The sequence below is a fragment of the Sus scrofa genome, chromosome 13 (assembly GCF_054392235.1).
Source record: "Sus scrofa isolate SSC_HxYL_T2T_F1_AM1 chromosome 13, Sscrofa_HxYL_maternal_Yorkshire_Landrace_v2.0, whole genome shotgun sequence".
Classification (NCBI taxonomy): domain Eukaryota; kingdom Metazoa; phylum Chordata; class Mammalia; order Artiodactyla; family Suidae; genus Sus; species Sus scrofa.
In genome coordinates this window covers 107,425,616-107,450,017 of record NC_139395.1, presented here as the reverse complement: position 1 = coordinate 107,450,017, position 24,402 = coordinate 107,425,616, and the positions used below count along the sequence as shown (strand labels likewise).

Below are 24,402 nucleotides of genomic sequence, written 5' to 3'. Positions count from 1 at the left end.
GATAGTCCTTATCTGGTCAACATAACACTAAGTTAATGTAAACTTAATGCCAAAGTAGCAACTCATTTTTAAAATCTTTGTGTTAAGTACTATGCTATAAATGTTAACAGATTTTAGGAAGTAAAAGAAGTAAAACTATAAAAAATTCATGCAGAGCAGTAATTGAAAGAAGCCCTTTTTGTTGGCCTACACACACACACCTGTGGTTTCAGTTATTCAGTAATCCAGAAATCAAAGGAGGAAATGTCTTGCCTATTTTTGTGCAACCAATTTCTATATTTTCATTTTACTTAACAACGTCTGACTTTTTTCCCAAATGAAAAACACCAGGTAAGAATTACAAAGGAGTATTTCAAAAGACCCAGATAAGAGTCTAAGTCTACTTCAGGACATATTTCTGAATGCTGATTGCACATTTTACTGTATTATTTTTAAATGCACAAGAGAATTAGAGAGAGAGAGAGAGAGGGAAAAAAAACCACAGTAAGAAACCAATAAATAGATAGGTGACTTGTTTCAGTCGTCCCAAAAGCCAAGATCTTCCAATCTGTAGCCTGATTCTCCACCACCCCGGAATGCTGTCTGCTAACTCAGAAGAGGCAGCACAACAGATGAAGACAATCAGAGGCCTAAAAGCATGGGTTCTAAGACTAGGGACCCATTTCTGGGTATGTGATCCCACCTAATTCCTCTACGCTTAGTAAAAATGCAGTAATCTCTAAAATGGCAGTAATTCTATTTCAGCAAGGTTGATGGGAGAACAGTGAAATTACATCCGTGAAGGCATTCTGTTGTTGTTGTTTCAATTTAGATGTCCTAGACTAATTCAACATATTACAATCCACAGTCTGGAGTGTAAATTAATATGTCTCTCTTTTATTTCCATTTCTCAGGCTGACATCTTTACACAATTTTACAGCACTGGCAAATGGCACGAAAATGTGCTCCAAGCATAAATGAAGCTTCTCATACCATTTTTCCTGCTGCTGCAGGACAGGATGTTGCACCCAACAGTGTAGAAGCATCAAGGATGGGGCTGTCGAAACATACCAAGGACCTTCAACACCAATCAATGCAGATGAAGGGCCAGCTATAAACTTCTGCATGCATGCAGGCTGCATTTTGTGGCATCAGCTATTTCCAGCATTGCTAATGTACTGTAGGCATATACATATGTATGTATATGTAGATATAATATATGTGTGATATATATATCCATCCCCTTTTCTTTCTTTTGGTTGTAAAACAGTACAAAGACCCAAGATTATGCATGAAATGGTCACAGCACAATGCAAAAAGTAAAGTGTCCCCTACAACCAAGGTGGCCAAGGACATGTTGAAATTTGCTTTGCTGTAGTTCTGCTTACACCAGCAATTCTATAGTCATACATGGTAACACGCAAGAGAGTTGAGCATCATTGATCTGCACCTTCAACAAAGTGCACTGAATCCATTAAGAAACTTCTGCCATAGATTACTTACTAACATGCCACATATGCACAATCTAGCATTCTTGTAAATGAGTCTGAGTGTTAGCATAAATCTAGGACTATTTTGACAAGCTTCAGAAAAACTAATGATTTTTTGCCAAGAAATGTTTAGAGCTTGTCTGAAACTTTCAAATACATCCATTTTGGCATGCTGCTTCTGAAAGTTTTTAATGGCTATACTAATAGTTTACAGCTCTTCTTCAGTGGTACACGGTGCACTGTAGAAACAAGGGTGGCTACTCTTTATACAAATGACTGCAAATGAGTGCAAATTCAGATGCACTTAACTGTTCTTCTTTCTCCAAGGGGCAATATGTTGATTCCCATCAGATACTGGCTCTTTTGAGATTCATTTGGCTACATATAACCTTGGTCTGTGGGTTATCTAAAATTTAATTTGGCCCTAGAATTTTTTCATGTGCTATTAACCTATTGAAATTTGCTTTCATAGCAAACATATCTATATATTCAAGCTATAATCTACTTTATATAAATCTGATTTTAATTCAACCAGTATTTTCTAGGACATAATTTTAAATAGGAGCAGAAAATGCTGGCTGAATTCATGCAAAATTTAAAATTTAAATATTTTAATAATCATTTTCTTTTGAATAATCACATCATAAAATTTAAATTTCTAAAACGGATTCCTTTTACTTAAAAATATCTTGTGTACTTGTCACTTCATAAACTTGTATGGAACATAGAATGACTCAATTTGCCACATCTAATGCCTTTTTTTTTCTTTCAGAACCCTCCAACATTTATGCTGAGTAGTTACAGAAATAACAGCACTTAGGAATTTTATTTTTTCACTTAAATCACTGAAAATCAAAACTTAGTCACAAATATAATTTATTTCAAATATGCAATCTGCTTGTCAAATAACTTTAGGGAATTTGTAACAAAGTGTTTTTACTAGAGTGGTCATTTGTGGCATATATAACACGTTTAAATATGTTGCTTCTTATTAAGAATTTAGGCAAGAACTAAGAAATTGTATATATCATATGCTTATAACAAAAACCTTAAGATCTCCTAGATTTTAAAATTATTTTTCTTTATGTACGTTTCAGGTGTACAGCATCATAGTTCAACATCTGTATACACTATGCTATGTATTTTCAATTGGTCAAAATACCTGCATGATTGATTGAAACCAGATGAGAATTGCTTGTGTAATTATCATTTTAGTAGCTTTAGAAATGGAGCTGCGACAACTTTGGAGCACTTATAAATGGCATAAAAGCATTCTGCTGCTCATCATAGAGAGAATGTGTAGGCCAACAAGAGGTATCTTTGAAACCCCATGCTATTAAAGCACCCTCTACAGCCCTCACGGACACACGATTCCCACTGACCTCAATGGGAAATCCACGTGCGTAAGGGCTGCTGGATTGAGCCCTATTAGAGTCGGTTTTTAAGAAACAAAGCTGTAAATTAGCAAACCTGGTTGGCTGTGGCTGTTGCAGCGAAGGGAACACTTGTGGCAGATGTTGTTGCTGCGGACACAGTGGCTGGCGTAGCACCGTGCACCATGGGAACTTTCGGAGGGAAAATCATATAAGCAAACATACAGAAGAGTGTAGCAATATGGAAACCATGGCAGCATGGAGGAGATAATTGGGCATGGTATTTATCACAGCAATAAGCCATGTGACGGGACATCACCACCAGCGAGTGACATGCAATCACAGCGCAAAGCAGGACAACATTCCAAGGAGAGAAGGGGAAGGGGGATGAAAGAGAAAAAAAAGGGGAAAAAAAGCTTGTTACCATCAAATCAAGAAAATTGACACAAACAGGCTTAATTTGCTAAGTCAAAAATAAGAATTTTATATAGTGTTCATAGTCAGACATTCAAAACCTAAGTCAAAATACAGGTATTTACATCATATATACAATTATCTGTTTGAATAAAAGTATATTTTCTTATTTACTGTTATAAAAATATACAATATATTACTTTTATGAGATAGATTTTTAAAAAACACACCAGAACTCATAGTCCAATCAAAATCCACCAAAGGTGACTAAAGGAAACTTGTGTGTAAAGAAAACATTTATGTGAGTCCATGTCAATTAAATAGAAAATGGCATTTAATTGACAGGTGTTAGTAAAAGGGAAATGGACTTGCCCAATAGATACAAGTTAAACTGAGCAGTGGATTTTGAGGGGCTGTGAGGTGCACCATAGGTTTAAGATAATCAAGAAACAAAGCTGGCACCTACCAACACTTGTAGCGGGTGTCATGCACAATATTGAGCCTGCCCATCATGCATTGCAACAGGAAGGTGGATTTGAAAAGGGAAAAGAATTAAAACATCCCATCACACGTGTAATTAGGAAATTCATTTGAACAAAGAAGAAAAATTGTTATTATGGGAACAGTGGCATGTAACTGTCAGCACAATCAAATCATACAATAGCATAGTGATCAATTAGAACTAGTCTCAAGTGAAGAATAAAAGCCAGTTTAACTGTGTGCTGGTACACTTTGTTTCTACTAATTGCTGCCTATAAATAAAAGTATTTTGAAAAAAAAATTGAAACCTGCTTAATTCTTTTAAAAATAATATTGTAATTTGTTTTGTTTAAACTGGTTATTGGCCATCTGGTGGCTTTGCTATTTCTGACTTTAACATATGAATTGAGCACATGTTAAATAATTAGAGCAATTTATTATTAAGATGCTAAGTAATTCAATGCACAAAACTGACTTAACAATGTAATGAAACCAAACATTCATTTTTGATCCCTTGGTTTTATTTATTTCCCTGTTCATTGTAGCAGCAACCACACAGACATGGAAGGGGTTATGATTATCGGTACAGGAATTTTCAATAAATTATGCATAAAGAGAAAGGGAACCTCTGCATTGCCTTAGTTTGGATTTTAAATGTAAGAAAAACACTGAGATGAGATACTTTTTTTTTTTCTCCCACTTTTTAGGGCAGCACCTGCGGCAAACGGAAGTTCCCAGGCTAGGAGTCGAATCGGAGCTATAGCTGCCAGCCTACACCACAGCCACAGCAACATAGGATCCGAGCCATGTCTGCGACCTACACCACAGCTCATGGCAACGCCGGATCCCCGACCCACCGACCAAGGCCAGGGATCGAACCCGCATCCTCATGGATACTAGTCGGATTCGTTTCCGCTGCGCCACAACAGGAACTCCCGAGATACACTTTCTTATAGTCTTGGTTTACTCAGTAGGTATCTGGGAAAACAGACTGGTTTTCATTGCTGGTTTAAACTCTTCAGAACTTCTTGGAATAGCAAGTATTCTACAAAATTTCACATACAAAAAATGGTTAATTAGACTTCAATAAAAACCCTGGATGGGAGATAAGGAAGATATATACATTGCATATGGAGTGTTAGCACTGATGTTCACAATGGCTCCACCATGACATTAAAATTAATATTACATATACAGTCTCTTTTCTCTCTGATAATAAACATTGAAAAATCTAATTTATTTTACCAAGTACAGGGCACTTTCCCACATACTGAATTACTGTTCTTTCTACGAGATTATTTTAGACTTCTAGGTTTTAAAATATCAAATGATTTTATATTTCTATCTAAATCTTGGCACATCCTATTTAAATACTAGCAGCATCTGGGATGAACATTTGTTAGAAAAATATCTGCCAATTGTGTCTTGTCAGAGATGGCCCCACAAAACAAAGCTGCCATTGAGAAGCACAGATTACTTAACTGGCATCCTTGTAACAGCTGCAATTAGACTGTTATCACAATTAGCCTGTGGGCATGATGATCAGTGATTAAACTCAGTAACAGAGCTAGGGAGGCAACCTCTCAGGTGGTGTTCAAAGAACTGATAGGCATCATTTAAGACACTTGAAGTTCTCTGTCATTTGCTACCACTACTGAGTCAAAAGACTTGTGAAAGACAACAAAAACAAACCAGTAATAACAAAGACGGTAATTTGAGACAGTAGAGCAAGCAAAATTTAATACTCTAGATCCTATGAAATCATTATCCTCTAATAGTGGGGTGGGAAGAGTGGGAAAGAGAGGATGGAAAGATGCATGAAAAAGAATAATGTGGAATTTAAGAATTAATTTTAAATACTGTACAGGTTATATGTTTTAAACTTATTATTATGCTGCAATTTGCCTATTGTATTTCATCCCCTGTATAATCAAGGCTGCACACGCCGAAAATGAGTTAACCTAATTTTCTCTACAATCCTAAAGCTTTTATGATTTGAATTTCAGTTTGAGTTATCTACCTCATTACCATTATAACCAACGCACACAGTTTTGAGAGGGATTTGCAGCAAATAAACATAAGGCAGCAATGAAAATACTAGCCAGGGTGCAGTAACTCACAAATATGAAGACATAGTGCTGTAGGACCCACTTACCAAAGCAAAAAATCACTTTTGAAATGACTGTAATATCCATCTTTACATCAAATGGGTTGATTTACAAATAATGATTGCACAAATAGCCAATTAAAATTTTTTTCTTCAATTTTTAGCACAAGGTAAAATTTAAGTGAATGTATTTGTCAAGTTCAAATTCCCCTACAAAGATATTTGCAGAGCAGAATAGTGTGTTTCTGAGGAATGCAATATTTTAATTTTGTGATTTTTAATTCAAGTTTTAGAATCTGTTTGAGGATGCAGAAAAATAACTGGGAAGGTAATTTACAAATGAGATGTGTGTGTAGTTAAAATTAGTTCAAGGGCAAGGGAAAGAAATAGGTAGAAAAATAATTATAATAGAAATTTGTTTGGAGATTTGAATTAAATGGGGTAATTGAAGCCTATGAGGTGTATTATGATAGGAGTATAAAGCTGTTTTAAAGCCTTCTAAAAATAATTTATATCATTTAGAACTAAAAGTTCACAGTCAACTGAAGTATTTTCAAAATTGATATTTAAAGAAGTAATGGTTTCATAGAATTTATTTGTTTCTATTAAACCTATTGAATTCTATTTTATTGCACTAGTGAGTTTAGGAAATAACACATAAAACTTAGTGCTTACTGCATTCCAGGCTTTATTCTAAATTGTTAGACCTGTCTGTAAAAGTACTGTAAGAAAGTGTTTTATCAAATTACATCTAAAATTCATTTAAATATAACTATAAAATAATTATCAGCATTATCCTCATTTTTATATATAAAAAAAGAAAGTGCAGAGAGGTTATAACTTGTGGTAGAGCTGTATTTAAACTTGCAAGCCAGATTCATAATCACTATGCTAAGTTTCAACTAAACCATCTGTGTTAATTTCATTAATTATAATAAAAGTGATAAATTATGAAAGCTTTGTTTTCTTTTCTTTCAGTAAAAACACTCCCCCACCCCATCTCCCCTCTTACTCCAGCCCCTCTGGAAAGTTTCCTGGCCTTTTGTTTCCGTGTTTCTAGTAGAGTTGCCATGAACGGCAAAACTGAATTTGTTTAAAGCAAACTTATTTTTAGGTCTTTAAAATGCAAAAACCTACACTGATGGAGGGCAGTATGTTAGGAAGAGAGGTGTGCTTCTGAGGATGGTGGGTAGGCAAAAATGGCGTAGGAGAGCAGGGGTAAAAATTCCTCCAGACTCTGAAGAGGCTGCAGGGTCTCTGGTAGTTGGCCATGTAGTATGTTCTTTCACAATAGCCCTGCAGGCAGCAAGATTTCCAGGGGGCCTACGTGTGAAGCTAAGGGGCTTAGGCAAGGATGCTTTACCCAAGGCAGGCAGAGAAGCCCTGGAGTGCCTGCCTTCAAGAGATCATGTAAGCATGGACAAGGATCACATCAGCAGTGACCAGTGCTGACTGAAGGATGGAGACTGGGTAGCTCAACAGAGGCAACTGGATTACACAGGCCCTTCCTTTGAGTAGAGCCAGGAAGAAAGGGGGAGATGTGACTATAGCTTCCTGGTATCCCAGTAACGCCTTATATTCCTATCCAACAAGGTGAAAGTAAAGTTTAGAAGTGCACTTAATTTAAATTCAGGAAAATAAAACTGATGTAAATAAAAGTGTTATCTTTTTTTTTTTCTTTTTGTCTTTTAGGGCCACACCAGTGGCATATGGAGGTTCCCAGGCTAGGGGCCAAATTGGAGGTGTGGCCGCCAGCCTATGCCACAGCCACAGCAACACGTGATCTGAGCCACGTCTGTGACCTATACCATAGCTCACAGCAATGCCAGATCCTTAACCCAATGAGCGAGGCCAGGGATCAAACCCACACCCCATGGATGCTAGTTGGGTTCCTTAACCACTGAGCCACGATGGGAACTCCAAAAGTGTTATCTTTTATACACTCTAATTTCAAGAGTGAAATTCATACCTGCAACATAAATAGTCCCTAGATTATGCATAACCTGATGTGAATAACAGTCTTATTAAAGGGTAAAGGTAAAAAAGGAAAAAAAAAAAGGGACTGCATATTTAAAAAGAACTTCAAGTGAACTTTATATTACTTGTATTTATCTTGAAATGAGGTGGAAGGTATAAAAACAAAAGTCCAAAATAGTTTTTTGGGGGGCATGGGAGTCAGGGGGAGATGCAGTGGGATAGGACTGATTGGATGAATGGAAAGATGGATGAACGGACAGATGGATGAGATGAGTAGATGGATAGATAAATGGAAAATGGAAGGAAGAGAAGGAGGTAGGGAGAGAGAGAAGAGTAGAGAGAGAGAAGAGTAGACAGTGTTTAAAAGGATGGATGGATAAATAGATGAATGTGTACATGGATGGATGGCTGATAGATAGGCATGTGTCACATAAGTCCAAGTTTGTTCTTAAAAGTCATGGTATAGGGGTTCCCATCATGGTGCAGCGGGAATGAATCCGACTAGGAACCATGAGGTTTCGGATTCAATCCCCCGCCTTGATCAATGGGTTAAGGATCCAGTGTGGCCGTGAGCTGTGGTGTAGGTCGCAGACGTGGCTTAGATCTGGCATTGCTGTGGCTGTGGCATAGGCTGGCAGCTGTAGCTCTAACTCAACTCCTAGCCTGGGAACCTCCATATGCCGAGGGCATGGCCCTAAAAGGCAAAAGAAACAAACAAAAAGTCATGGTATATGCTAATTTTTCTTAACTAGCTAGCTGGCTTTCCACTGAGCTCTGATCTTTTGCCAGCAACATCCTCTATATTCAGAGTTACCTGCTCTAAGGATTTAGCCAACCATGCTTTGCTGCAACTTCAATGAAACAGAACTGCATAGTCCTCAAGCTATTATTAAAGCAACAGACTACAGAGCTCTAAAACTCTAAACTGCAAAAAATAAATGACTTCTGTTTACTAATCTGTTCTAATAAAACCTTCAGAATATAACTTCCAAATTATAATATTGTGCTTAGATAGGATATTCTAATCATCTAATTCTTCTATATGGCTGCAGAGTAACCTAGACTGTGGAAAATGAATTTCCTTTTCTCCCAAGTGTTATACATGAGATTACATATGAATTTGTGGTCAGATTGATTTTCTATAGTTCTCAAAGGGTATTTAAAAAATTAAATTAGTTGACCATATTTCAAAATTGAGAAATTTCAAATATAAATATCCAAATGTCCAGAATATCTGAAAAAATATCTAAGCTGGCAACATTGGTCATCAGAGCCAGTGCACTAGTTTGTTGTTGTTGTTGTTGTTTTGTCTTTTTTTCAGGGCTGCATCTGCAGCATATGGAGGTTCCCAGGCTAGGGGTCAAATCTGAGCTGGCCTACACCACAGCCACAGTAATGCAAGATCCAAGCCTTGTCTGCGACCCACACCACAGCTCACCGCAACGCCGGATCCTTAACCCACTGAGCAAGGCTAGGGATCGAACCTGCGTCCTCATGGATGCCAGTCAGATTCGTCTCCTCTGGCCATGACGTGAACTCCTCAGAAGTGATTTTTCTAATAATTAAGCCCAAAATGATCTTTATGAAGAAAAACTCCAGGGCCAGTTCATTAGGTTGTACATGTTTATATACAACTAACTCTGCGAGGCACAAACACAACTATCCCTTGTTCACAAAGACTACGATGTATATGGAGCCACAAAGGGTATGCAGTGCACAACAGGTACAACCTGCCGGGCAGTTAATCCTCTGAGGCAACAAGAAGCTAGGCCTGGACATTGATGGTCCCGTTAGACTGTGCCTGGGCTCTCCAGTGCCTCCCAGACCCGAAGCTCCTAATTAATTTCATGCTTCACTTGTTTATGTTTCTTGGCCCTCAAAGTATCTTAATTTACATTCTCTGCATTAGATTTCTTTCCTTTCTGGCTGTCTGATAAAGTGGTGTGGCAGAAGTATAGATGGACTACCCATTTTAACTTTTTAATGTCATAATGGCACACAGGTACATGTGACAATGAAAATAGTTTTAAGGAATGATGGAGGCAGTACCTACTTCTGATTGTATGACTAATAAAGGTCAATTTGCAGCTTAAGCCCTTCAAGACTGGGCTACAAATGAGTGTTATTTTACATTACTATTGCAGTAATTTCATATCATATTGACTATAAACATTAAAACAGAGTATCTCTAATGCAAATTCATCATAAAAATGCAAATATATCTTAAAATTTTTCAGCATATTTCAAAATATTGTAGCACTTTTCTTTTTGGCTGTGCCCACAGCATGTGAAAGTTCCTGGGCTAGGGATCGAACCCATGCCACAGCAGTGACCTGAGCCACAGAAGTGACAACCTGGAATCCTTAACCCACTGAGCCACCAGGCAACTCCACGGCACATTTTATTTACATGTACAATGCTTATTTTTTAGAACAGAGAGGTAAGTATGATTCTGACTTATTGTTTTTCCCTGACATGAACCTTACCTAGCTCTATCCTATCCACAGACTAAAAAAAAAAAAAAAAAAAAAAAAATTGCAGGGAGAGACTACTGTCATAAATCAGAGTCATACATATCATGCAATTGATGATTATACTTAGAAGAGTCTTCAGTCATTTGAAGACTCAAGTTGCTCAACATTCAAGTTGCTGGAGAAACTAATGAAAAACCCATTCGATAAGATAGATTATTTTAGGTTTCTTTAAATAATAGATGGAAGAAGTTAGATTTGTTTTTATTTTTAGATTTTAACTAAGTAAACTATCATTTTTCTTGGTAATATTTTATAAAATGAATTAAACTGACAAAAATAATTTTTAGTTTATTCAAAGTACGGTAGTTACCTACAGTCCCTTGAAACTTTATCTAGTGATCTGAAAAATGGCAAGATGATTTGTTAGATACAGCATAAATCTAGGGGCTTGGTAATTTATACCAAAACAAAGAAAGTTATTTCAGGAAATTTCTGAAAAACTACATATGTTGAAAAGAAAGTTTTAATCTTATATAAAACTTAAAAGAAATGTGACTTTTCTCTCAGAATGCAGCAACTATGCTACAGATCAAAATGATTGAATTTCTATTCTAAAATGGACAAACTGCAACTCGATAGGTAATATTTTATGAGTATAAATATCATTGTACTGGGATGCCTAGGGTAGGCTCTTTCAATTAATGGAATATTCTACTTTCCCAAATTTTACTACATATTTACCCATGGATGGCTAATTTTCAAAGACATATAAAAAGTTCTGCTTAGCAATAAAAACTAATGTGAGTCTAATTTATTATTTTATTATTCAAAAACAAATTGTCACATTCCCTTGCGGCATTTTGAAGTTAATGCACTATAAATACTGTTAACATAGATAATATATTAATGGGGTCAGATCTCTGACATACCCACTTAGTCATAAACTTATCAATTTAATCAATAAAATTATTTTGTTAAAGAAATACATGGTAATTTCTTAGAAAGATTAAGAAGTAAAGAGGAAAATGGAATTAGACTCTCTAGGTAGTTGAATTCCAGATTACAAGGAGTTTAGTATGTATTTTCTGAAGTAGACGAAGAGTGAGTAAAAATAATAAATTTTCAGGTAATTGAATGGCTGATGATGTTTTAAAATTGTATATCCTTGTGCATAGTTCTAGAATATGTTTATGCGACTTAAGTTGAAATCAACTGAAACCACAAATGTATAACTCAATAATAAATGTAAACTCCACTGGGCACTTAGGGCTATTTCAATATTAGCCCAGGAGCAAGAATTTTAAGCAATGTACTGATTGGTACTGACAAGAGCACTTTCTTTCAGAGCTCTGTAACACAGAATCAGTTTTTTATTCTCCACCTTGAAAACAAAAAGGCTAAAAAATAAAAATCAAAACTGAAAAGTGTCATTTCATATAATTCAAATGAACTCTATGGAATCATGAAGGCAAAGGGGTCTTACAGCAGAAAAGGGTCATAAAATAGCTTGACAGACATATAATGGTGTAGAGGAAAGAGAAAAAAAAAAGAACTCTATTTCAATTTCAAATTACACAGTCAAAAATAAATATATAAAATATCACTGATCTCTAATCCACCTTTCATTAAGCTGAAGTTCTTAGTTTTTACAGAAAACCACAGGAGATGCCTCAGCTAAGCTTCCGTCTTACCTTCCACCTGCTCTAGGGCTAAAAACAACTGGGGGCGTGGCTTATCTGCTCTACCAGGAGAATTCTAAGGGGATCATCAGGGTCGTTTATTAACAAACTCAAACCCCTTACCTGGAGGGAGAAACGCTGTATGCTGTTGTAACTGCATGTTGGCTAGAGCCTGTTGGTATTGGAAAATACCAGTGTTAAAGACTGCGGTGGCACCGTTGGTTTTTTCAAGAGCAGGCCTCTTTGGTAATGGGGGAAGTACAGCTTGAGGAATTCCCTGTTTAGTGAATGAGTATAAAAAACAAATACCAGTAAAAAGAGAAAAAGAAAAAAGAAAAATCAGTTGAAGGCCAAAATTGTTAGGAAGCACGAGCAAGCAAGAAGCAGAGCACTTAACTACCCAAGGGAAAAAAACATCCAATAAACAAAAATTTAAAGGAAAAAAAAAAAAAAAAAGCAAGATAAAAGCTTTAAAAGAAGCATTATTTTTGTCTGGAAAAAAAACAAAAACAAAAACCCCACTAGTACGAGAGCACATGTTACATGTGTTAAAGTGTTTTAAGTCCCATAATGCTTCAGGCTTTCTGGGAGAAGCCGTTGATTTGGGAAAAGAAGAAAAGCTGCACTGCGAGCTCCATGAGGATTGACAAGTATAAGCAATGTTAATAGTTAATTGTACGGAGTGACTGAAACAGGTAAAATAAAAACTAATCCCACTCTTTCCCTCCCCCCCACATCTACCTAAACATGCACATGTCCCAGAGCATGCAAGTTTTTTTTTCTTAAACACTGAACTATAAATATCAAAAAGTCAATAATTCTATCACTAAAGCCATGCTAACCAAACAGGTACATAAATATACAGTCAAAAAATACATTTTTAATGTCCTTCAAGTATTTCATTAGAACATTCTACAATGTAGCCAAACTGAATGTGGGCTGCCGGGCTTCCGGAAACTTTCATTGTAGGATATCCAGGTACTTATATTACAGTCTTTCCACTAGTTTTGTCAGGAAACCACACTCAGTTTTTCATTGTACTTTACATTTTATAACAGAAAAAGGAATATATATTTTAAAATTGATAAAAAAAAAAAACTTGTATCTACAATAAAGCTACATGCCAAGCTAAAAGGTGAAAGGTCATAGTACCAGGTCAAAGGTTGCCTCGAGGGGTCGCTTCAGTGATTTGACAGCCGACTGAGTCTTAATTAGCAGGCAGCGAGCACATGATGGCAATGGGCCAGTGGGGTTCAAGCGCATTAACATAAACAGCAAGCAGAGGTGCATCATGGGGGCAGCAGTGCATTTTTGGGTAGGTGAGAAAAAACAAATAAAAAAACAAATCATCGGAATGCCATATACAACGAATAACAAGACTAAGCATGCACAATAAAGGCACTACTGAGTTGTTATTGGGAGGATAACTCCTCTTTGTAGTTAATTACAAACAAGATACTCTAACAGAAAAAAAAAAAGAGTGAAAGGAAGAGAGGAGGAGAGAGTCTGCCTTCTGTATTTTTGCTCAAGTATCCATAAACAAACACAGAAAAGACCTCTCTCATGGTTATTTTACTGTGCTATGAAATACCACAGTGTTTTTATGAATATTTTAATGATTAAGTCATATATTTATGTAAAAAATGGACAACATTAAAACAGCTAAGCAAAGAACAAAAATGGACTCATTAAGATGAGCTATTAGATCACATTAAAATTTACCTTAAGTATCTAGTTTTGTATCTGTTCTAAATGATCCAATTTCTAACTCCTGGAGTACGACTTTCTCCTTTCTATATAATGGCATAGTCAAGCTTCTCTAGTTTTACACTTCTGTTTATGCCACAATATTGTTTCAGATAATCTATATAGCAAACTGTTCAAAATCTTGTAGCTAATTCTAAAAAGAATTTTGTTGAAGCAGTTCTCCTAAATAGTTCCAGATTTTGTTATGGTTAAAAGCAAGATATATGTAGAGAAGAGCCTTGATGTGCAAAAGAACACACCGAAGGAAAACAATGGCTGATTAGATGGCACACAGAAATAAGAGGACCGAAAATGGCAGTATCGTTAAACCAAAAGGAGACAGGTGTTCTGTACAAAGCAGAAATTTCAGAAACCCTATATCCAGAATAAGACAGAGAATTAAGAGTTAGGCCAAGGGTAGGAGCAATCTGAACCATTTGAGGAGTTACCCTCACTTCTGTGAATGGTAACTTCATTTGTATTGTCTGGGATACCTGAACAAACATATTTTCAGCAAAAATTAAAAAAAAAAGAAAAAGGTTAATAAATGAATAGCTTGTAGTCAGATACAGTTGTTCACTTTGCTTTTTTGACTGTTAGCAAGGATTGAGCTGAGGTCTCTACTTACCATGGCAGCTGCAGTGGCTGCAGCCTGTGCTGCTGCAGCCTGGTTGACCTGGTATTGGGCAGCCTTGATCTTGGCTTGCAGATGTGCGGGAGGATGAAAGTATTTGCACTTTTCCCGAGAGCATCTCCCTTTGATGTAATCCATACACACGGTGACTGTGTTGTCATTGGTGTCAATCATTGTGCTGTCAGCAGGATGGGCAAACCGACAATCGTTTTCTCCTCTGTTGCAATTGCCACGCTGGTACTCTCGACATACCTACAAAGTCATTAAGTGCACAGGGGTGAGTCAACATGGACAACTTAAACTGCATAATGTGAGAAAAAGAATGTATATATGTGTGTGACTGGGTCACTTTGCTGTACAGTAGAAATTGACAGAATACTATAAACCAACTATAATGGAAAAAATAAAAAAATTAAAATTAAAATAAAGCGCAAGACTGGTGATAGATGTCTACAGGTCAAAGGGGAAAAGGTAATTAGCAAAGGAACCATAAAATAACTTGAAAACATTGCTAGTTCAGGATAAAAATTACAACCCCATTTTAGTAAAATGTCCACAAGAAAGAAAATGCATGTATGATACTAGTTATGGTAAAATATCTAATTTAAATTATGGTGATACACTTATTCATTACCAAAGGGAAAACAGTAACTTTATGGTGAAGAACCCCATAAACACCACTTTAACTGAACAAAGTTAGTATCACCCGTAATGACATCACATACCAACCGATATGACACACTGAAAGCATCACTTTTGTTGTACTAATGCTGAGAACGCATCACCTGAATTTGATCATGAGGAAACGTCACACAAATTGAAATGGTAGGATATTTTGCAAAATGACTGATCAGTACTATTTCAAAATGTCAAAGTCATGACAGAAAAGAGATTGAGACATTGTCACAGACTGGACAATCTTGGAGTCAGAGAAGGGATATTGGTAGGACAGCTGGTGCAATGTGATTAAGTTCTGTAGACTGGTTAAGAGCAGCATAGCAATGTTAATTTTCTCATTTTGTAAGTGGTAATAATATGCTTATATAAGGTGTTAATGTTTAGGTAAGCTAGGTGCACCAGGATAGGCAGAAACTCTTGGTTCTATTTTTGCAACTTGTATGCTAATCTGAAATTATTAAAAGTGAAAGTATAATAAAGAAAATGATAGCTTTTTTGTAAAATGTTTCCAAGAGCTATTTCTTTGATCATTAGAGATTCACCTAGTAGCTATATACAGCTGATGGAAAAAGATAAGTTTTTGTTATTGTCTATTTGTTTTATATCTATTAATTTTGGATGAGGTCCCTGAGGAAAAGTGAAAATGGATTATTTCTCATTCGTCTGCTTGACCTTGACTCTTACTATTAAAGTCTGCCATGGTGCCTGCCCTAATCAAGAGGTTCCCAGCACTATGTTCACTCGTGGTAGTTTGACCTTTTTGCCACAAGAGGGCCATCTAAACCCAGAATGTCCTTTTAATATTTTCATGCTCCTACTTCATGCTTTAAGGATATTTCCTTTTTATTTTTCATAAATCTTTTTTACAAACTGAGAAAATATAGACCCCAAGTACTCTATTTTGGAGTTCATCAAGAAAAAATGGGAACCGTGTGGTGCAATTTAAAAAGCAAAGGTTTTCTTGGACTTAAGTACATGAAGAGATCACATTTAATTCTAGGTATTTCCCCTATTATATTCATATCCTATTTTTGAGAAAAGTGCCTCCTTTTAAAAAGGCCTCATAATTTATATCCACTACATCTTTAAAAGAGCATTACAAATGACATCTTGCACTATTTGGAAACCTCAGGCTAGCAAAGCATTGCATTCCACATTTCATTGAACCAACTATTCACCACCTCAATTTATTTAATTTAAAAAAATTATTAAATAACTGCTCCATGCCAGACACTCTGAGAGATATTAGGAATACAAAGTTACTGGAGATCCCATTTTTTAAAAATCATTTCATTTATCCTCATGGACAGAAGAAAACAAGGATAACCAGGAGTTTATAATTCGAAAAGCAAAAATACTTAAGCTATTATCCAGAACTATTGTTCTCCACTCTGGCTGAGCACTGGAATCAGGTGCGGAGCTTTCCAAACCACATATCCCCACTTACTAAGTTAGACGCTTCAAAATAGGAAGTGTGACACACTTAAATGAGAACAGAAACATTCATATATATATATATATATATATATATATATATATATACATGTGTGTGTATATATATATATATATATGTAAAAATTATGCTAAATTTATACCCCAGCATAAGCAAAAAGGCTATGTTTCTGCTGAAGCAAATCTATGTCAGTGCAGGACATCCAATAGGAAACCATCTGTAATAGGACACTACTGCTGTTAGCTCTTCGGTAATTCTTGCTTTTTGAATGTGCTCACAAAGAAACTGGCAACAGCTGAACTAACACTCTATTTTCCAGTTTCTCTTACTCTTTGCTACATTGACAAGAAAGAAGATCTAAAAGTAGTCTATTTGCAGGATCTTTAATAACTATTAAAATCAAAGATCTGTTATTTTCTGAAAACAACTACGCCAGGGCTGGTAACAGAAATTTGAGCATCATTCTCCCAAAATATAAACTGAGTGCTGGGCTAATTTTGACTTTTTATTCCTCACTCCATCTCAACGTTCTTTTTATTTTCAGCGATGTGAACTTTAAGTCAGGCTGTATAAAGATGGTCATTTTAAGGTCCCTTGACCCTCTCCATTTGCTTTATGCATATATCTGTACAGTTTGTACAGGTTAATAATTTGTTTATTACAATTTTGTACTCTTTACTGTCTTGCAGGATGCAGTAATTCTAAAAATATTTAAGCAGAAGTGAATAACTCACAGTTAGCTTTGAATTTGTCCTAAATCCAGCCTTTTCTGATGTTCCAAGAATTTCAACTATTTTTGCATGATATACATTTTTGACTTCTAATTTTTATTTTCTAGCTTAAAGTTTCCCCCAACATGGGAAATGTTACAGAAGAAATAGTGCTAAAAGAGCTGTTCTCCCAATATTCTTGCCTTTGAAAAAAATAAAGACGAAATAGAAAATCTCTCATGAAAATTTGTACTCGGGAAACCTACAAGGCCAGAGGGCTAGAGAAGTTTACCTAACTTTAGACGTACATCTGGATTGTTGAGTACCTCTCTGAATAGAACAAAGTTCCCAAAGCTCTTCAAACAGATTTTTCTCTGATAATCACCATCAATAAAATGAGATCTATCCTTTCACTGCTAAATATGGATTTGGCCTGGTTTCTCTGATAAAGTCAAGAAAACTTAGACTGTGCTTCTCCCCACAAGAAATCTCTTAGTTTCAGTATTACATTAGCAAAGTATAGTTGACAAAATTTCAACAAATTTAACCTCATAATTCAAATCAGGATAAGAAACTGAACAATTTACCATACAAAGAATTTGGGACAAAGAAGATAAAATTAAATTTGAAAATCCTAGCCACATTATGGTTCTTTTTTCTATTCTCATCCAATCTTCTTCATGAACACATTTTTCAAATAGTTGTGATTATAGTATGGCTGTTACTTGGTGATCTGTTTTTGCTTAACAATATAGCATAAGCATTTTTTTTTTTTTTTGTCTTTTTTGTCTTTTTGCCTTTTCTAGGGCCGCTCCTGCGGCATATGGAGGTCGCCAGCCTAGGGGTCTAATCGGAACTGTAGCCACCAGCCTACGCCAGAGCCACAGTAACGCAGGATCCGAGCCGCATCTGCAACTTTCACCACAGCTCACGGCAACGCCGGGTCCTCAACCCACTGAGCAAGGCCAGGGATCGAACCCGCAACATCATGGTTCCTAGTCGGATTCGTTAACCACTGTGCCACGATGGAAACTCCAGCATAAGCACTTTTTTTTTTTCCATTTTACTAAAGAGTGTCCAGGGTGATCATTTTTGCTGGCTGCATCAAATTCCATCAAATAGATGTGGGTAACATAAGTAACTCTTCCAGAGAATATCTAGATTACTTCCAATAACCCCCTATTAGAAATAATATTGCAAGAATATACTCATGACCATACTTCTTGAAAAATCACTCTCCAAGGATAAATGTGCAAAAATGGCATTAATGGATCAAGAAATATAAGTACTTTTCATAGTTTGATAAGTGGTTTTCAAACCCGGATGAAAATAATTTCATCTAGTAGCTAAACACATAATATGTTTCAATCAAAAAGAATGTTTTTAAAGTATAAATACTTACATGTACTATATGTATTAAAGCAGTTTGCTGTGGAAATAAGGTAAATTTTATACTTTCATAGAAAATAGATAAGCGGTTGCTTTTAAACTAAAAACCATAGTTTCAATAAAAATCCTCGCTGAAAACATTTAAGAACTAAATTCCATTTCTAAAAAAAAAAAAAAAATCTTTGGAATATAAATTTAAATTAATCAAAAGAAAAATTCCCAAAGAAATCTGAGTTAATTCTACATAAACCTTCTGTTACTGATTAAATAGCACTGGGAGAGTGAAAGATAGAGTTTGAAATCAGAAATTTCAGGTGACATCAAATGTCTATATTTTCTAGCTCTGGAATTGTGAATACTGAATAAGATAATGTACAGATAGCTTAAAACACATCATACAATTCTGATTAAAATAAATAGTTCTTGCTATTTGATCTCTGATTTTTTAAATACATGACAAACATTTCAAAATGGTCAAAATAATACAGGTTATAAGTAGTATAAAATTCATCATTATTCTGCAAGTTAAGGCCTGGGATTTTACGGAAATTAAGGTCAATGTTCAAATTTATTCAAAACTAAACAGTCATCTGCATATTCTTCTAAAGAGAGGTTCTATGTTTTGTGCTTACCTTAGTTATTAACTCAGTCATCTTTAGAGAATAAGATCCAAAAGTAGGAAGGGAGGGTTATTTGTAACAGGGAATAGGGATACTCAGTCTACTGTAATATTTTTGGAAGTCAATTTAAACCTTAATGACCAATATTAAGGAGCTTATTCAAAGACAAATATATACCTGTTGTTCAATAATAAGCATCATGGATTTTATTTTCTATTAAGTTTGAGCTAACACACTATAAAAAGAAATACTGGATAATCAGTGATTTTATCAAAGAAGCCACAACATTAATGGTCATAAATATAACAATCTAATATAAAGAAATCAGTTTTCAATTCAAAAAGAATTAAAATATCCACATCTTAAAATTCTATTGATTAGGGGAAATGTTCTCAGTTAATTGTGAAATTAAACTCTCAAGATAAATATCTGATGATGTGATATCTAATTTCAGTCTGTTGTCTGGTAATTGTACAAATTTGGTCTACCTGAAGCTCATTAAAAAAAAAAAGTGAAGAAAAAGACATTTACTTCAGCTACCTCAGAGGATTTCTGTTAAGATCAATTTGAGGTTTGCTTTAAAATATAGAGGGTAGAATCCCTCTTTACCACCAGGTGAGGGAAGTCAAGCACATTTCTTTTTTTTTCTTTTTTCTTTTTTTTTTTAAGGACCATACCTGCGGCACATGGAATTTCTCAGGCCAGGGGTCAAATCAGAGCTGCAGCTGCCAGCCTACACTACAGCCACAGCAACATGGGATACAAGCTGCACCTGCAACCTACACCGTAGCTCACAGCAATGCCAGATCCTTAACCCACTGAGCGAGGCCAGGGATCAAACCCACATCCTCATGGATACTAATTGGATTCATAACCTGGTAAGCCACAACAGGAAAGCCCTCATTTCTATAGATGATCTAACTAAGAAGGTGTCACTTGACCTCATGTAATTTAAAAAAGAAATCAAATCTGAATGAGCAGCAATGACCAATTAAGGAAAACGTCTCACTAAATCCATCCCCGGTTCTTCTTAATTAATTTCTACAACTGACATGACATCTTAATAAGCTCATCAACATGCCAAAATGTTCAAATCTATAGTTACTTCTATTACTCTCTCTAAATAACTGCAAAGAAAGGGAAATTTTAGCTTTAATTTGGATGCAGATATTGGTGGGAAAACAGTAAATATAAGTAAGCTAAACCAAGATGAGCAATTAGCTAATTTTCAACAATTTATAACGTTATTGTCCCCAAAACAAACTCAAACTAATCACAGAAAGTAGTAACTGACAGAGACTCGATGTTTTAAATGAGGGTGTGACCACATTTTAGAGAGCCATTATAAAGCCTTAATAATTTTTTTAAATTTAAACTACATAGACCTATGTGCACAAAACTCTTAATATTTCCTAGTAATTTTCTAAAGAAATTAAAATATCTTAAAATAGTAGCCAAATACCCTCTACAAGATTACAAAAGTAAAATAAACCCTTCTTACATTATTAAAAGCATATGCTTTTCTAATCTCATTTTGAATTGAATGGCTTTTATATGCAATAGATCATGACAAATCCATTAAACGCCTATAATGATGTCACCTAAGCATGCCTTTCACTATCACTTGAATCCATATTTAGCATTAAATGCTCTTTTTTGTGTAGTCAGTAGGTATCATATTTTTTTTTAATGCCTATATGAAAAAAGTCATTAGACTCTTCTGTTTGGGGAAATAGTGGGAGCTTCCAGTATCCAGCAGCCTGAATTAGAAACTTGTGTCATGATTACCTCAGTAGAATAAAACTTTCAGCACAAGAATGCTTAATACCGAAACAATCTAACTGAAAATATCAGACGCCAAGCAGCCTGCCCACCTTTCCTAGAATGTCATACGTTTTTGCATATAGACTACTGATATAAAAATGATGGAGACAGTCTATTCAGCAAGAATTTCTGGGAAATCTGGACAGCTCCATGTCAATCAATGAAACTAGAACACACCCTCATACCATGCACAAAAATAAACTCAAAATGGCTTAAAGACTTAAACATAAGGCAAGACACCATCAAACTCCTGGAAGAGAACATAGGCAAAACATTCTCTGACATACTTTATGAATATTTTCTCAGGTCAGTCTCCCAAAGCAACAGAAATAAGAGGAAAAAAAAAAAAAAAAAAAAAACCCAATGGGACCTACTCAAACTGCCAAGCTTTTGCACAGCAAAGGAAACCAAAAAGAAAACAAAAAGACAACTTACAGAATGGGAGAAAATTGTTTCAAATGATGCAACTGACAAGGGCTTAATCTCTAGAATATACAAGCAATTTATACAACTCAACGGCAAGAAAGCCAACCACCCAATTGAAAATTGGGCAAAAGACCTGAATAGACGTTTCTCCAAGGAAGATATATAGATGGCCAACAAGCACATGAAAAAATGCTCAACATCCCTGATTATTAGAGAAATGCAAATCAAAACTACCACGAGATACCACCTCACACCAGTCAGAATGGCCATCATTAATAAGTCCACAAATAACAGATGCTGGAGGGGGTGTGGAGAAAAGGGAACCTTCCTGCACTGTTGGTGGGATTGTAAGCTGGTACAACCACTATGCAGAACAGTATGGAGGTACCTTAGAAAACTATACATAGAACTACCATATGACCCCACGATCCCACTCTTGGGCATATATCTGGACAAAGCTTTCCTTAAAAAAGACACATGCACCCACCTGCATGTTCACTGTAGCACTATTCACAATAGCCAAGACATGGAAACAACCTAAATGTCCATTAACAGATGACTGGATTAGGAAGATGTGGTATATATACATAATGGAATACTACTCAGCCATAAAAAAGAACGAAATAATGCCATTTGCAGCAACATGGATGGAACTATAGATGCTCATACTGAGTGAAGTCAGTCAGAAAGAGAAAGACAAATACCATATGATATCACTCATATCTGGTATCTAATATACAGCATAAATGAACCTTTCCACAGAAAAGAAAATCATGGACTTGGAGAATAGACGTGTGGTTGCTCAGGGGTAGGAGGAGGGAATGGGAGGATTGGGAGCTTGGGGTTAACGGATGCAAACTATTGCTTTTGGAATGGATTAACAATGAGATCCTGCTGTGTGGCACTGAGATCTATGTCTAGATACTTAGACTGCAGCACGACAAGGGGAGAAAAAAATTATGTATACATGTATGTGTAACTGGGTCCCCATGCTGTACAGTGGGGGAAAAAAAGTGTGTTGGGGGAAATAACAATAAAAAATAAATTAAAAAAATAAAAAATAAAAATGATGTAATTAACCAAATGGCAATCTAAAAGTCTTCACTATCTTATGAAGTATACAGTCACTGGTTTGCCTTTTGTTTGATTAATGCTGTTCCATCGTACAAATTACCCTAAAAGTAACAACTGTTTACTTAAAACATTTCATTATGCTGTACATTATGTTCTCAGAAACCTAACAAAATGTAGAATGGTAAATGGATTGGAGGAGGCAGATTTTTAATCCAGAGAGAGTCACAAGTAACTGCACATGAGGTAAATGACGAAAAGTTAAGACTTCAATAATAGACACTGCCATCCTCTGGAGGAAGTATATGATAGACCATTTGCATTTGGAATCATCTGGCAGATCTGTGAAAAGGATTTCAGAGACCTGCTGAAGACCACCGAATCAGTCGGTGGGGATGAGGCCCTGCCTGTTTAACAATCACCCCAAGAGATTCTAATCACCTTAAAGCTTGCAAACCATAGCTCTAGGACTAGGGGCATAAACAAGATGCCATATTTTGCAGTTGGAATGCTCAAAATGTAAACATGTGCCCAAGGAGAATGCCAACAAACATCAAAAATGTGTCATGTTTTATTTCCTCTGTTGAAATACCCTAAACTCTGAATAAAGGCATGGATCATTTTGTGATTAATTAATTGATTAATGGGTTGACTGACTCATTTATTCCTTTACTGCAAGTTACTTCATCATTTATGAGCTTGGCAGTATTCTGGGGAACCTTTCCTTGTTATTGATAACATTTTTAAGGCTTCAAGATATTCCTCACAACATTTTTTACTTGAAAGATATTCAAAAGTTCTCCACTGGATATTGCTGAATAAATGAGAGAATAAATGTATTCATGGATCCTCTCTGCACCATAAAAAATTACTGTGTATCTGGAAAATAAATCAAACAATGATCTCCTTAATTACCAACTCTTTGTAACGAAGCAAAGATGTGACTAAAAACTTCGGTCCTTTCCAGTACCTATAGATTTTCACAATTTCTTAAATAATCACTGAAAATAACTGATGCTTGGAAATTATACGAAGGCATCCCAAGGTCATAAAATGGAATTTTACTATATTTTATTATTATTATTTTTTTATATAACGATTTTTATTTTTTTCCATTATAGCTAGTTGAGTGTTCTGCCAATTTTCTACTGTACAGCATGGTGACCCAGTTGCACATATTGAGTGAAGTAAGTCAAAAAGAGAAAGACAAATACCATATGATATCACATATCTAGAATCTAATATATGGCACAAAAGAACCTTTCTACAGAAAATAAAATGGAATTTTAAAAGCCTCCTTTCAGTGACCAATATTTAAGAAATTTTTTCCTTTTTAGAAAAAAAACGTAAAGACTACATTTTACAATATAAAAGGTGTGCAGCTACAAAATCTTTTGAAAGATATCCAACAAAGAATGGATAATATAACTCGTGATGGAAAAGCTTATGTGTGTGTTTTATATGTATATACCAAACAACCTTTTCATTAGTTTGTGGCTAGCATTAAAAGCAAGAAAATGACCTAAATTTTCATCTACAATGTCCTAACTAGTTGTGACCTTAGAGACCATCTTGTACAATCCCCTAACATTATATGTGTGTAATACAAAGCTCAGAAAATATGAAAAACTTGACCCAAACTTACGTCATTTAATTAGCAAAATCACCAGCACTTCTTGGATTCCTGTTTTTAATTTATCGTTTTTTCTGGTATCACATTGGGTGCTGTAAATTTATGTTAGTGCTTCTAAGCAGAAGAACCAGAAGGCTGATTATCTATGGCATTTTAAACTGCTTTATTGTCTATTTTGCAGCAAAAAGAGAAATAGAAGTGGCAAGAAGAACTGGCCAATATTTTAACTGATCCAAAATCTATTC

The 24,402-nt window shown here is 35.5% G+C and overlaps 1 protein-coding gene and 1 long non-coding RNA gene across 51 annotated transcripts in view; one reads left to right on the top strand and one right to left on the bottom strand.

Moving 5' to 3' along the window:
• LOC106505714 (uncharacterized) overlaps nt 1–4,037 on the top strand; it is a 298,920-nt gene extending 294,883 nt beyond the window's left edge. Inside the window, exon 3 of the long non-coding RNA XR_014824203.1 lies at nt 894–4,037. This is a non-coding gene — a long non-coding RNA (uncharacterized LOC106505714). The remainder of the gene's footprint in view (nt 1–893) is intronic.
• The window catches only part of MBNL1 (muscleblind like splicing regulator 1), a 179,992-nt gene that overhangs the window by 6,174 nt on the left and 149,416 nt on the right, over nt 1–24,402 (bottom strand). For 8 of the 50 annotated variants that reach the window (XM_021069633.2, XM_021069642.2, XM_021069655.2 and 5 more), the window contains 5 exons: nt 14,348–14,605; nt 13,126–13,179; nt 12,097–12,250; nt 3,723–3,758; nt 2,940–3,034 (listed from right to left, as the gene is read on the bottom strand). In XM_021069633.2, coding sequence (XP_020925292.1) covers nt 2,940–3,034; nt 3,723–3,758; nt 12,097–12,250; nt 13,126–13,179; nt 14,348–14,605 — 597 coding nt within the window. Of the gene's footprint in view, nt 1–2,930; nt 3,035–3,722; nt 3,759–12,096; nt 12,251–13,125; nt 13,180–14,347; nt 14,606–24,402 lie in introns of those variants that run through there. The other 42 variants (XM_021069639.2, XM_021069647.2, XM_084987419.1 and 39 more) reach the window with 8 other exon arrangements.